Raw genomic sequence first — 15,088 nt, 5'->3', positions numbered from 1 at the left:
TAATTTATTTAGAACCGCTTTTTGTGTTTAGTTTGTTGTCCCACCCCCCGCACCACCGATTAGCACGGTTGGATACGTACGGTGCGAAAGAAGTTCGACAAACACACGTGCATTCCCATGGCACCACGGTCGTGCGTAAAGTGCAAACAGCGCAACATGATTACACGTTTAGTGATCTCGACCCACAGGAAGGGGATTGGCAGTGTGTGGCCAACCTGGGTGGCCAGGCGACTGCTTTTGGTGGAAGGTGCACCGCAATACTGTACAGTACGTACTCACAAAACAACCTATCAACAGGAAGCCAGTGGGGTTTTTCCACCACCCATACGTCACTGGTAAACTGAAAATTGTAAAACTGCAAACACAAGCCCGCGGATCAATGGAATGCCTTCGTAAACTGTGCCACTTCACAAGCTGCGATTCACTTTTCAAATGTTACAGCCAACCCCAAGACCGGAGAGCTTTGTACAAAATATGCATGGGTTTAAAGATAAATAATCGATGATTCTTTCATGACCTTGCCATGCTTTCCGCTTGTTGACACATCAAGCGCTTCTACTGGAGTTGTGCACATGCAAGCATTTTGCCAGTCTACTGCTGGATGAGGGCTTTCCCACGGTATGTGGGTCTTAGGGGGTTTGGGGTCACCATACTTCACCAATTAAAGCAACTTCTCTGTCCATTGATCGAGAAAGTCGGTGTAAGATTTCACTGAACGGTAACGTTATACCCCCTTCTCGTCTTTATGTCGCACCCAAACTTGGCATGCTGTCCCATACAAAGTTGTGAACATACATTAGTTAGTTGAGCTCTGCTCCATTATTTTCGAGACAGTGTTTTGTTATTGTAAATTGGGCCGGATGCACGTGTGTGGTTATGTCAGGAATGCCCCTCGTTCCTCTTCAATCTTCCCCCAAACTTCCGATTTTAGCTTAAAAATAGCGTTTGAGGAATATCTGCAAGAGGGTCTTCCCTTGCTCAAAACTAGCTTATGAAAGTGCATATCATTGATTGTATACCATAATAATAATACAAAATTGTCTCCAGTAAATTAATTGAAAATGTTTTCAAATGAATAAATTACCTGCAGAAAACCTTGCTTAAAAAAAAAGGTCTCTGAACATCGATATTTTGAGATGATAACCGCGCCGGTGCAGTTATTAGGGCGCTACACTTAAAAACCAGCGTGAGTAAGTTCGATTCTGAGCCAAGGCTAACACAAGTGGCAAGTGATATCCGAACCGGTGGTGAGCCTCCCTTTGATAACCCGGTGGTGGAGGCAGCATTAAAGATATGGGGCCATCCATTTTATCAATGATTTCACGTGGGCTTCGATAACAAAAAAAACTGGCAAACAACCCCACTCATTGAAAACTCGGAAAAGAGACTTAGTCACTGCTAGAACGCGACCCGAGCTATCAGGAGCACGTCAAGCTATGTAGGTGTGTGGTGTGTGGTGCCTGCTTGCTCTAAAGGCTATTCCCTCACCACCAATGTCGTCACCACCACCACCACCCTCATTCAACCTCGAACAGACGATTTAATGGGGAGCGGTGAAAGGGGAAAGTCCCTGCAATTGTGTAAAGGCCGGCCTGAAGCGAGGGCGAGGCAAGGACCGTGCAAGTACTGTACAACTCTATCGATGTTCCAAGTTCACAAGGGAGCCCCACATATTCACAGATAGCTTGTGATCTGTGAATATTGATTGATTCCTGTGATCAATACTAAATCTTGGGGTGCATGGAAATGTCAATTTGTGGTTCATATCTCAACTCAGTTCATTTAATGAAGAAAACAATGTTGATCCTGTCAGAGGTTGCCACCTTTTCCACAAAGCAAATCTATTTTTTTTATATATGTTACAGCGTACTATAAATTGCAGTATACTGTAACAAAGTTCAACATACTATTGGTACTATGCCAGATCTCGGTACGAATCAATTTATGCTGCCACACGAACACAGATACCAATTCCCCAGACTGTCTTGGCCAGTCCAGGAATTGGCATCTGTGTTGCCCCCTTGTCTGGGCCAACCCCAGATAGGGGAGGCGGGGCAACTCTATTCCTGTCTCTGTCATAAACAAATCTTAGCGGGAACAGGAGCTTGGTGACTATTCCACACACTGGGCAAATTCTAGGCCAGGGAAAAGTTTATCCCTTCGTGTCATCAGTGACTGTGTGGGTGAGAAGGAATGATGGCCGGTCTCCCAGCCTCTGGGTCCCCCCACATTACAACACACACATATAGCTGAAACTCATTTGCTACTGTATAACTTGTTTATTCGGAGGTTGTTTTTAAAATAATTACCGTATATCGCCCGTGTTGTTTTTTTTCTTATTCCCCCCCCCCACTCTCCCCTGCCCAAACCGAGTGATGTCAGCACCGGCCGTGGGTTTTCCCCATCGCATCACGCCGTGACGTCGGTGGAGCGATTTGACTGAGCCGAGACTTCGATGCCCTGCCCTGGGGGAGGTCCCAGTCGTCTCCAATCCTTCCTCATATTGCCGCTAATTCTGGCACCCTCATTGCGGACACTGAATGTATTTGGGGGGGGGGGACACACGCACACGATACCGAAATGTTGAAATGAAAAGTTTGGAGTTGTATTTTTGGGGCTTCTTTTGTGAATGACGTAGACAAGCTGGCTATTTTTGGCCGTTTGACATTTTCGTGTTTTTGGTAACACTTGTTGTGTCTTCGTGTAAAAAAAATACAGAACGCTCTCTGCAAGAGTCCGCGAGAGTCTTTCTCGTGAACTCGTGTGCAAGGTGTTACTTGCTGCACCTTGTTAAAGTTCACATCGGGATAAACGACAGACACCCTTGTTGCTTGTGGAGGTGAAGGGGGATGATCATGATTTACCTCTGTCTGGGTTTCCGCCTCCCAAGGCCGTAATATATTAAAATATGTTAAAAATGTCCCCCCCCCCCCAATATATTGATATCAAAAATATTTTTTAAAAATAATTGCTATGCTATGTAAATAAAAACAATTTGCTAAACCTTGGCCACAATATCTGGACTTGTCTTCACATAACAATGCATAGATTTCTGTTCATATTATTGTGGTTATGGTTGTACTTTATTAATCCCTAATCTCTGCCATTACATGCACTGAAACAAGAAAAGGTAAAGAATAAAAACAGAGCAATGTAATACAATTCACTATTAGACATTATTGTAATAAATAAATAGAAAGTCATCCCATGTATTAGTGAATTTTTTTTATATTTTAGGCAGGAAATTCGTTTTAAAATTACTTTTTTTTCCTGGGGTGGGGGGGGGGGTACCCCCAGACCCCCTGGAAGATTTGGTCCCCCCCCCAATGTTGACTCCATGGCTACGGCCTTGCCGCCTCCAAACTTGTATTTTTCACAAATCCACAAAGCAGAATCAGAATATAATGTGAATCTGATAAGCTATAAAGCCCCGCATTTGGAACGTTAACCCTCGTGTTACGATCCCAAGACGGATGCTTTTCGTTTATCGATTTGTGATAAAGTGCACATTTCCCCACTCCAGATTTACAACTTAACTGTTTTGGTTGTGAATTTGTTGTGCTTTGTGTGTGTGTTTTTTTAAGATTGGACATCGTTGTGGAACAAATTGTTGCGAAATAAGACCACGCAATCTCCATTCGTCTCTCAAGGGGTAAAAGTCCCCTGCCCGCACACACGTGCACGAAAGATACACAAACGCCTTGGCCAGTGGTGGAAACTCCGCAGTCTGACGGCGAGACCAGCGCATCCAATGAACAACAACTGCACTCATACAAAAAAACACGACTTCTGGTATTGATGAAGTGAAACATTAACGCAGGATATTTTTAGATGTGCCGGGAATCATTCAATTTTAAGGTCCCAATAAGCATTCTCTATCCACTGTTAGATTTAGCAATACTTTTAGCAAAAAATATTAAGATATTGGCCGTAGCTCAACAGCTATATTTTTAAAAATAACTTATGCCTATTTACAAAACTGGGATCATGAGAAAACAGATTTTTTTAAATTCCTATCAGGTCCCCATTGTACAAACAGGTGCGGTCTCCAACTCTTAACACATTCCTGCGGAGGGAGCTGGTAGGAACGTTGGGTTGCTCGGTCAATGACCAAGGTCAACGGCGGCGTGGTGTATTCCGCAAATATGCCCGACTGTGAGGGCGGGCACAAGCCGGCGTGAGTAGGTTAAACGTTGAGTTTTATAAGGGCACCACGGGGTGACCAGCCCCTCCCCACCCAGCCCCACCATCCCCTCTCCACCCAGCCCCACCCTCCCCACTCCACCCAGCCCCACCCCTCCATTTCCATCCCCTCTCCACCCAGCCCCACCCTCCCCACTCCACCCAGCCCCACCCCTCCCATTTTTGCATTCACGACGGACGGACGGACACAACAATCCCCTGTGGGCTGGTGTAACCAGGAGCTTCCTCCCAGTATTATCTCTCTACGTGCCATAAATACGGGGGTCACTTTCCCGGAGCGTCACCTGTGATGTTTCGCTGTACGGCCACACGCTGCGTATTGGGGACACGAGGCGTTGTTGTGGCTGTGTTCACTGCTGGGAACGTTGTGGTTGTTGTTGTGTCTGTGTTCACTGCTGGGAACGTTGTTGTTGTTGTTGTGTTCACTGCTGGGCAGTTGCTCGACCTTCTTTTCCCGTGTGTTGCCCGTGCCCTGGCTGAGTCTTCTACCACTTCTAAATTCGGGACCAGGTGAAGCACTCCTTTCATCATCATCCTCGTCCTTCACTCGTCACGACTAATTAATTAAATATCATTAAGGACCCCCCCCCCCTCCGTCTCAATGAATGGGGGGGTCGCTGCATGGAGCCAGCAGCAAGACAACGGGGAGATGTCGCGCAGCCGCCATGACAGATTCACCAGCGTGGGTGGGGGCGGGGGGGGGCGTCTCCACCAATCACATCCGCCGAGACGGCGCACGCGGGGTGAAGTGGGGGGGGGGGGGCACGTATCGGCCAATCACGTTCGCTGAAACGGCGCACGCGGGGTGAAGTGGGGGGGGCGCGTATCGGCCAATCACGTTCGCCGAGACGGCGCACGCGGGGTGAAGTGGGGGGGGGGCACGTATCGGCCAATCACGTCCGCTGAGACGGCGCACGCGGGGTGAAGTGGGGGGGGGGGGCGCGTATCGGCCAATCACGTTCGCCGAAACGGCGCACGCGGGGTGAGGTGGGCGGGGCGGTGTGCACCGCCGCGCTTGTAACGTCGCGCCCTATTGGCTGTCTATAACTTCCGAGTCTCGTGCACCCGCCCCCCCCCCCACTGCCGCCACCCCCCCCGGTTCAACGTGGCCGCCGCCTCCACTACAACCACCGCAGCAGCAGCAGCCGCCTCCTCCTCCTTCGCGATGCCGTCCAAGAAGAAAAAGTACAACGCCAGGTTCCCGCCGGTGGGTGCCTTCCACTCCGCCTAGACCCCCGGCGGCCCACCGTGGCTCTACCCAGCTCGGCCGGGCAGCCGTGGATTGCCGGGGCCGCTCGTGGGTCGAGGTGGTGGGGGGTGGTGGGGGTAGAAGGCGGCCCGGGTCGCCTCCCTCTGCCCCGCGCCGCCGCCACCCCGCGGGCTTAGGCCCAGGCACCAGGCCTCGGATAGTTTCGCCCGCGGGGGGAGGGCGCTCGATCCCCGGGCGGGGGAGGTGCCCGGTCCCCCCTCACTCTCCGGCCTCCTCTCACTCTCCGGCCTCTCTCTCTTTTCCCCATCGTCCGTGGAGGCCCTCTGCGTGTGGCCTCGTGTCTGAATGTCTATTGTCGGCATACATAAGCCATTGTTCGCGCCTGCTATTTATTACGTGCTGTTCTGTTTGCCAGTGCCTTTGAGTCATTGTCTGGGCACGGCTAGTGAAAGCTTCCTTGTCGCTGTCATCACAATCGGTTATTTTCTGAAAGCTGAGACCTCTCTTTGTATCGTATTTAGCCATTGAGCCATTTAGTGATGTATAATGTGTGCATATCCACTGCCAGATTAAGGCTTCCCTGTCGACTAATGTGTTTACATTGCTGAATAAATGAATTGTCAGCCATTGTCCACTGAGAGTGTCATCATCATCATCAGCCCTCGTCTGTGCACGGCTACTTACACTGAGTTTATCCAATGTTTGACGAAGGCTGCTTTGTTTTCATGCCAGGGAGAAATACTGAGCAGTGACCCGAGCAGCCCGAGTTCAATTCCCTGCCACGGCTAACATCAGTTGGGGCTCATAATCCGAACCGACCCTGGCATTCCTACCTCACCATCTCCCATTGACCAGCGTGGTGAAGTATGGTCAGACAACCCCCGTGCGTGACCGACACACCGTGGGGAGGCTTTCAAATGTCGATGGGGTTGACCACAAAAGGCTGTAAGTCATCCGGAGCAACCGTTTAGGCTTAGCCACTGCTGGTTGGCGACTTAATGAGCATTATTCACGGTTGTCTATCCACTGCTTTGGAACTGCAATCATCCTTATTTCATGCACCGTTATCAACTGCTGGATGAGGCCGTACCTGCAGGCCGGTTAAGACATGAAGCTGTTTCACTCAGAATCCTTAGGAATCATTGAGCGCGTGTCCTCCGCACTGCTGTATGAAGGCATGCACTATCATCGTCAGCCAATGTCTAGATTTTTAGGTAAGACGACATGGTTAGCGCGTTGCAGTCCACTGGTTTATGAAGGCAACACCACCATCATCGTTATTCATTGTCTGTCTGCTATTTGATGGAATGTTTCCCATCGTACAGTTTGGAATTGCGGGCCATGCCCTCCCTGTGATGGGTTTCCATGACTGAGATGTCATTGAGTGTTGTAGGACTTTATGGGTTTTACTTTTCCTTTATAGTGCACGGTGTTGTGATAATCTTGAAACACCCTTAGCATCATCAACATCTGCCATTGTGCAGCAACTCATAATGAACATCTACATCATCCTTGTCGATGGTCTAATAGATAAAAAAACATGATCGCATGATTGTTCACCGATGTATGAAAGGCTCTCCATCTCGAAATCTACGTTCTCTGCTATAAGCAGGTTGCGATGCTGTCATTAATTCGAATCGCCAACTACTTCCGGTGTCTGTCCACTGATAAGTGAAGGCATCGTCGGGAAAATACCGTCAACTACTGTTTATTGACTAGGTATAAACAACTTCTCATTTTCAGCCATTGTTTCTCCACTGTTGTATGAAGGCCTCCGCACGCCACCGCGGTCTCAGAGTCCTGCAGTTTTACAATCCATCTGACTGCAATGTATGATATGCGTCACACTAACAAGTGCAACTTGGCCATATTTGTCACAGTTTATAATTGCCTGTTATTGTTCACTTACGTGCTGCTTATCTGAGTAAATAGGGGTTGGAATAAAAGAATAAACATTCACAGCCCTTTTGGCAATCCATTTCTGGATAAAGGCCTCCAAAAGCAACATTGGTAATGAGTTATTTGACCATGCTGCACCACACTGGTCAGTCAGTGGCTGTTGGTGAAGGGAGGGCCCCTGATCGTGTCGGATATCACTGTCCACTCATGTTGGCCGTGGACAGGAATCAAATTCGGGTTACAGGGTTTATAACACCGTGTGCTCACCACTTTGCCTCTGCACCCCTCCCCACCACCCGAAATGTTAGCCTACTATACAGTATATATGTATCTTGGAGATGTTTTAATGAAAACGGTGATGAATTGTCAACTCCTATAGCAGGCAGTGCTTGTCTTGTGTGGACATTGCAGGCCTGTGTGGTGTATGCCTCCGCAAAATAATATGTGTTTAATCTTAATGCCTATACCCAGTTACTAGGTGAAATTTAAACAGTTGCTTTTGTTGCGCAGGTATCTGAATCGCATGAGAGCTTTTGACATTACAGCAGCGAGGTGGGGATCTCCCATAGAAGTCAGCAGGGTGTTTTCAATTTGCCTGGGGCATGGCGTGATGAAGCTGCCGAGTGGGATCATGTTTTGCACGATTTTTAACTGTGGCTAAATACGTCATTGTTGGTAATTACCAGGAAATGTTCGGGGGTGGTTACTGCTACCAGTGCGCACCACCAACACGTGTCACACAAGATGTGGTCACTGATAAATGTCAGAGCTGTATTGCACTTTGCATTGCGAATTCACGAGGGTGTAAGTTTAGCATATGAACAAGCGATTACCTGTTCATAAAACGAATTTCATATGAAACTGTAACATGTTTCGTTAGGAATGTGTACTCTATTCTAATGTGTCTGTATAGTCACACTGCCATAACTGTTTTTTGTTCTCTATTTCGTTTCCTGACGATCATTTTAATTCCTTCAAACATTTCCATTGTCCAATTGCATTACATTACCAGTTATATTTAACAGCACATTATAAAATGAATACATGTTTAGGCAAACGGCCATCGATGCTCATGTTTTGGTTGAAAAGTGGAAACTCTATAAAGTGTTTGTGCATTTTAGGCGAGAATAAAGAAGATCATGCAAACAGATGAAGAAGTCGGGAAAGTGGCGGCTGCTGTCCCTGTCATAATCTGTATCCTTAAGTCTTATTCTGCCGGGAAGATCGGTTGTGTTGGCCTTTTTATGTCAGGTTCACGAATGTGATGCAGCCATCTCGGGCGCGTGTCTGTGTGTGCATCTTCGGCACGTTCCTGGATTTTCCTTGACAAGTGCTCCCAGCTCGGGCCCTGGAGCTGTTTTTAGAGTCTCTCTTAACCAAAGCCTGCCAAGTAACGCAGTCTCGAAATGCGAAGACCATGACCACATCCCACTTGTGAGCAGCACATGGGGACTCGAAAGCGGCCCGCATTTTGGAGACGTTAGAAACTGCAGAATTTTTCTACTTGCGTTTCAGTAATTTGTGCAGATTTACATGATATTTAAAGTGTTGTAATATTGTAAAACCTAAAAAGTTGCTGTAAAAAACAAAAGCACAAAATTAATTTTCCACAGTCATCTCAAGATCATTTTTACATCGTGACACTTGCAGCTGTGACTGCCTCCGTGTGAGGTGGTCCCAGCAGCAGCAGCAGCCAGTGACCTTGCTGTGATGTGATACGGAGCAGGAAGCAGTGCATCGAGGCCGAGCAGCAGTTTGATTTCCTGAAGGACCTCGTCTCGTCCGTGCCCGACGTTCAGGGGGAGACGGAGGAGACCAATGCCGACGGAGAGAAGGTCGTCAAAAGGTGCCCGCGCCCGGTGTTTCACATCGGTTGCACAATCACGGTTACAATTTTGTGTTGATGTAGTTTCCTTGATTTTATCGGGAGACGAAATACGCCCTTTGAGACGCACAAAAGGTTGCCTCTGGCAAGGGTGAATTAATTTTATATGCAAATAATATTTTGTTCATTTTAAATGTAACATCTATATTAAATTTAACGATAATTGAAACCAATTTGAAGAAGGCTAAGTAAAGAAGTGGAATGGAACTTTAAAATTATAATTATACAAGAATTTGAATGCAATGTCCGCAAAGGAAAAGTGACTAGATTAGCCAAGTAAAGGCAGTGGAGAAAATGGGACAATGTAATAGCATGTTTTGCAAATTAGCTTAAGGCAGCCGAAAAACATTTAAACAAAGGCGGGCTAATGACAGAATGTGAGCACGCCTCACAGAGAAAACGTAAAACCCCACCGCATTTTGTGCATGCCCGTCGTGTGCACGTGTGGATCGCGCCTTTAGTTCTGCAAGTCCTGGCACTTATTTAATTTCTGCGTGTGGCTTAACCACAACGCGTGTATTAAAACGAGTGTTTTGATGAACAAAAAAAAAACACATTTCAATATGACCTTTACTCTTTTGTGTGCAGGGGAAGACCTTTGGCAATTCGCGACCGGGAGTTCTGCAGGGAGTGAGTGCCACTGTGGTTTTCTAGAGAAAAACACTTGAACTGTAAATGCGTCGCCCGCGTGGGTTTCCCCAAGCAGCTTGCAATCATCGGTAACGTAACCCTATTTATATTTTACGAATTCAAACATCTGCTGGTGTTTGGTGATAACGAAAATGGTTTTGGTGTTCCCTTTGAAACCACTTCCCCGTGGAACCCTTCCTCCCTGCAGCGTCAGGAGAGGTGGCCCAGGACGAAAAAATTCAAACGGAGAGAGGAGTGGAGTTGGAGCAAAATCCAAAGACAAGAAGCAGTCTGAGTCAGACTCAGACCAGGAGGTTAGACTGCTGCTGCTGCTGTTGGCATGCGCACTGGGAACATTTTACACAGGCTTCATCTTTTCCCCAACGATTCTAATTGTCACTTGTTATGGCATGAGATTACATTTTTTATTTATTCTTGCAGCTAGTGGTGTACCTCGCTGTGTTAACTGAGATGTTCACTCTTCGCGGTCATTGTGGCTACTTCTATTTATTATTCTTTAAAATAAGATTATTTTAACCCCGTCCCACCCCTAATTATATTACAACTATGGTTGTTGGCTTCATGAGATGAAGATCTTTCCATACGGAACGTCCACAGCAAGCGGTACATCTATTACAACGTTTATGGTGCTGGTTGTTGCGGGCCGTTTACATGTTGGGCCTATGCTTGGCAATTATATAAAAAAAATTCAGAGAAGGACCTGGGAAGATGAGGTTACAGAACTTATTCCGAGTCACTTCAATAGTCCTCCTTTTCACACTCGGTTCGCCTGTTACATGCCCTGCAAAGACACTGCATTGTATGTCAATCACATTTATATATTTTGTAATTCTCAGAGCTGGAAGTATCCCTAGACCATGAACTCACTTTACTCACCCGGTTTAATCATGAGTAGTTGAAACCCAAATGTGATCTAAGAATCTCAGCTGTGACCCCTAAGCCCACCTGGCCACCTATTGTAACTTTTCAAGTGCTTCTATTGGCTTTGTGGGGAGTGGAGCAGTGTTTTGAGTGGTTTCGTGCATTGCGCTAAGAATCCAGTGGCTTGACTTCAACTCTTAGCCACGGCGAGTGATTTGAACCCCCGCCTTCAGCAACCCGCACTGACCAGTGTGAAGTATGGTCAAACGACCGACTCGGAACAAGTAGGTGTTCATCATCCAGCAGTGAGTGACAAATTGCCGAACAGACATGTAATTGGTTTTGTGCACGTGCTGTGTCCACAGGAGGGTTCAGAGGAGACCGTGTCGGAGGATGAGGACGAGGAGGCGTCGCATTCCAGTGCCGACAAAGCAGGAAACATGGCAAAGTAAGACGTGTGTGTGGAATTTTGCCCCCTAAACGGGATGAATCACCCACTCTCTCCCTTTCCCGACAGGTCTTCACACCATTAGCTGTTGAGAAAACTTCGCAATGTAAACGTTAATGCGGTTGTTGAAGTGGGGCATTCGGCATGAGTTCGAGGCGCACGCTCTATTGCGTTAATGACTGTAGGCCGTGTGTTAGAATTGCTTGCCAATTTTGGTTGTGTACAGTTAGTGGGGAATTATCGTGCATGCGGGCTCATCTTTAATACGGGTGATAATTAGTCTGTCGAGCCTGGAGACAACAATGTGATATCCTATGTTTCTAAGACCTTCGGGTGGCAGCGTGGAAGTTGCAGTGGTAACACTGATGCCTCACAGGAAGAAGGTCCTGGGTTCGATTCCTGACTGGCAACTTTCCGTACGAGTTGTTTTGCATGTTCTCCCTCTCTTCTCCATGGGTTTTCTCCCGGGTTTTTCCAGTTTCCCCTCATAGCAAAAACAAATACAATAAAATCTTGACTTAAAGCTTTCCTGACTGCAGGAATTCATATTCTTTGGGTCTTTCAGTAAAGTCACGTAGATAGGTTCAAAGAAAATAACAAAAAACTACGATGTTTCGATCGCAAACTACGACGTTTCAATCGCAACACAAGTGTTCCTGATGACGAACGCTTGTGTTGTGATCGGAACGTCGTAGTTGTTTTCTTTGAACCTATCTACGTGACTTTACCAAAAGACCCAACAAAATAGCAAATACAATGTAACTTGTATAGGCCAAATATCTCACTGCTGAAAATTTTTCTACACAGCAACATCTCCCCCCCCCCCCCACTGTGGAAACTTGGCAGGATCCTCCTGAAAGATTCTAATGAAAAAAGTTCCTGCATTCAAAACATACATCTAGTGGTGGTGTGATGTGAAGGTTGTTCATTGAGACCCACATGAATCATAATGATCAAAATCAACAATGTGTTATGTTGCATTTTAATTTCGTGAAAAACACAGCAGCAGCACATTTGGAGGTCAGTTTTTTTTACAAAGCAGTGACGCGCTTTACAAGATATAAATCATGCATTACACTTTTTCATGACCTGCATGAAAATATGCAAAAATGTTGAATACGAAAGTAAATCTTGTAAAATTAATTCATGCATAATTGAACTCAAGTAATTTGCACAAATGCACGTCGGTGATACCTTTTTGTGACACTTTCAGAACGATTCCAGCCGTGTACACGGCAACGAGGTGTGTACGCAGGGACTCATCCTTGTCCTATGCTTCTCAAGCCAAAGTGGGACTATGATTAATTAACCTATTTTAGCCTGACCTGGGTCACCAATATAACAAGCTTTTAGTAAAAAATAGTCGATCAGACATTCATTGATGGGTGTCTGAAGCGAGCAATTGCAACCGACTCCTTTTGTACTCATTTGTCAACTCCAGGGTACGTTAGGCACTCTGAATGTTGCCGACTTGGTGAATTCATAATCCATTTAATATTTTAAATTCTAAAGTTCTAAGTGGAATGAAAAAAACGTATTTCAATATGGCAATGTAATGGTGTCATACATGATATAGTTGGTTTGTCACATTCATTATTGTTGTCCAATGGCATCACACTCAAATGTAATCATTAGTCCCGGTCAACCCCAAGTGTGACTTAAACACATTCCTTCGGAGTGGGCAGGTAGGAACTTGGTTGGACATCGCATTCGTGCGATCCGTGTCACGCAGTGCAAGCTGCGTGGGGCGGTTCGTCACGTGGTGCTGAGCCCGCCCGAAGCGCTTTATGAAATTCAAATCGAGGGCGTGGCTATGCATGACAGACATACAAATAATCCCTGGTGGGCAGTGTGGAACTGTTGTTCCTACCTGTACCAGCTATTACTCAAATAGTGATGTCAGTGTGACTTTGACAGGTGAACAAACTTGCCAATCAGCCCTATTGTCATGCATCTGCTCCTCCAGGTTGGGGGTTAGGCTCACAGCAAGCATCCTTCACCTGGAAAAAGTTTTCAAATGCTATGAAATGCAGAAAGATGGGGAAAACAACCATCTTATTATACTCAATATAGGTGATACTGATGATGATTAATATAAGATGGATGTAGTGAATGCCAATGCTGATGATAGAATAATACCCAATGGATGTAGGTGGTGGTGATGACGAATAATTCCCAGTGGATGGAGGTGTTGGTGGCGATTATGAATAATACCCGGTGGATGTTAGTGATGCAGCTGCTCTTATTTTTTTGCTGTGCCACAGCCTCGCTGGAGCGAGCGTGCCGGGCTGCCGCTTCTTCCCGCTGCCTGTGCCGAGCGTCGCCATGCCGAGCGTCGCCATGCCGACCCCGCCGGTGGCGCGCCCACCACCGGCGGCCGACGGCGACGACGATGATGACGAGGACTACGACTCCTAGGGGCGGCCGAAAGTCGTTCCGTTTTAACCCCCATTCAACACGTGTACAATTCATTTTCTTCACCCACCACCCATGTAATTTTTCCCATTTGTTTTTCTTTCTATACAATGAGATTTTGCGAAAGCAAGAAAACGCAGGATTTTTTTTGTTCCGTTTTTGGTGTTCGTGTAATTACTGGCGTGGATGGGGGGGGGGGGTTGAGTTTGGCAGTCGTTTGCATTGATTCCATTTGTGCTTTGCACAATTTAAAGTGCTGGTGTAGGTAAGGAAACAATGGCTTGTGATCTTTATTTTTTCCTTTACTCCCTTACCTGCCTAAACTTAACAAATGTTAATTTGGCACGAATGGGTCAGCAGGTTGGAATGCAGCGAGTAGGAGATGTTGCATTGATCGTCGTGCCACTCCAGGTAGCATTGCATGACGCAGCAGTGCTAGCCCGAACGCTTGTCTAGCGAATTATTATTTACATTTTTGGAACGTGTTCACTTTTGAAAATACATGTTATCGCACTTGTTTAATCTAACTCTTGGAGCTGGCCCAGACATTGGAACCAATGCAAAGCCACCGAATGTCAAACTAGTCATGTGTACATAGAGTTTTGTGACTTGGGTTTTATTCCTGCGGATGTTTTAACTTTTTAGATTTGTAAGCCTTGTAAAGAGTTAATTTGGTTTTACTTGTGCTTCTCATGCTGTGTATGATGGACAGTGCCCTCACATATACACATAGTACAACGTGGCCGTGATTCCCCCAAGACGTGTTGACCCGATTTCTCCAGACATTGTGGTTGAGAGATATAGAGAAATACACTGTTGTTTGTATGACCTGAGAATTTGTATAGTTGTCCTGCATCGTATTTGCGGCGGTGCTCAGCCACTCTGTAAGAGTGAAGCTAATTTGGGGTCGTTGCTAAGGACATTGGAACAGATGTTTAATGGGTGTCGATCCATAAAACCGGTTGTGATAACTAAAATGGTTTTATTCAGTTTTTGGTTCACAAAATATATTGTCCAAACCACTTCAGTTAATAAATTAAACTTTTTTCTAAAACTATAAAACTCCTTCAGCCTGATATAATTATTCGGTGTTAGATGTGTCACATCACTTCGTTCCGCAGCTTTCACTTTATGCCTCATTTCCACAGAATGCCAATGTCCCACTTTCACTGTCTTGATGTACGGTTGCAGTTATACACCACGTAAATACATTGCATTTCGTAGTTTCGCAAGCTTTCCACCTTTCTGCAAAACATGGACTTGCATGGTCACTGCAACCCACGAATGCTTTGGCTCGTCTCGTGTGCCTAACTTTGCACTGACCACAAACGTGACCATGTGTGTGGTATTGGAATGCGGTATGCCGAGGAAAATCTCCACCCTTGTGGCGATGTTTTCCATTGGTGGTCTGTACTTGGAGGAGGGTGGCATAGTGTGTGGGACTGCTAGCTCCGTGCTTTTGATTTGACAACATGGGTGGGAAAGTCTTCGTGGTGGGACCCCCCCTCCCCACTAA

General features: G+C 46.3%; 1 protein-coding gene across 1 annotated transcript; it reads left to right on the top strand.

Annotated features, from left to right (window-relative positions):
• Positions 1-5,289: 5,289 nt before the first annotated feature.
• On the top strand, positions 5,290-14,793 carry DRAP1 (DR1 associated protein 1). Its single transcript, XM_061551387.1, has 9 exons — positions 5,290-5,410; positions 8,434-8,506; positions 8,653-8,746; positions 9,039-9,158; positions 9,786-9,827; positions 10,036-10,141; positions 11,075-11,157; positions 12,371-12,400; positions 13,422-14,793. The coding sequence occupies exons 1-9, from the start codon at positions 5,369-5,371 to the stop codon at positions 13,573-13,575; spliced, it is 744 nt and encodes a 247-aa protein (XP_061407371.1). The 5' UTR covers positions 5,290-5,368; the 3' UTR covers positions 13,576-14,793.
• Positions 14,794-15,088: the final 295 nt, after the last annotated feature.

The sequence above is a fragment of the Lethenteron reissneri genome, chromosome 14, assembly GCF_015708825.2.
Source record: "Lethenteron reissneri isolate LAM-NWPU_2019-01 chromosome 14, ASM1570882v1, whole genome shotgun sequence".
NCBI classification, from domain to species: Eukaryota; Metazoa; Chordata; class Hyperoartia; order Petromyzontiformes; family Petromyzontidae; genus Lethenteron; species Lethenteron reissneri.
Note: the sequence above shows the minus strand (reverse complement) of the source record. Positions and strands in the feature narration are given on the sequence as shown.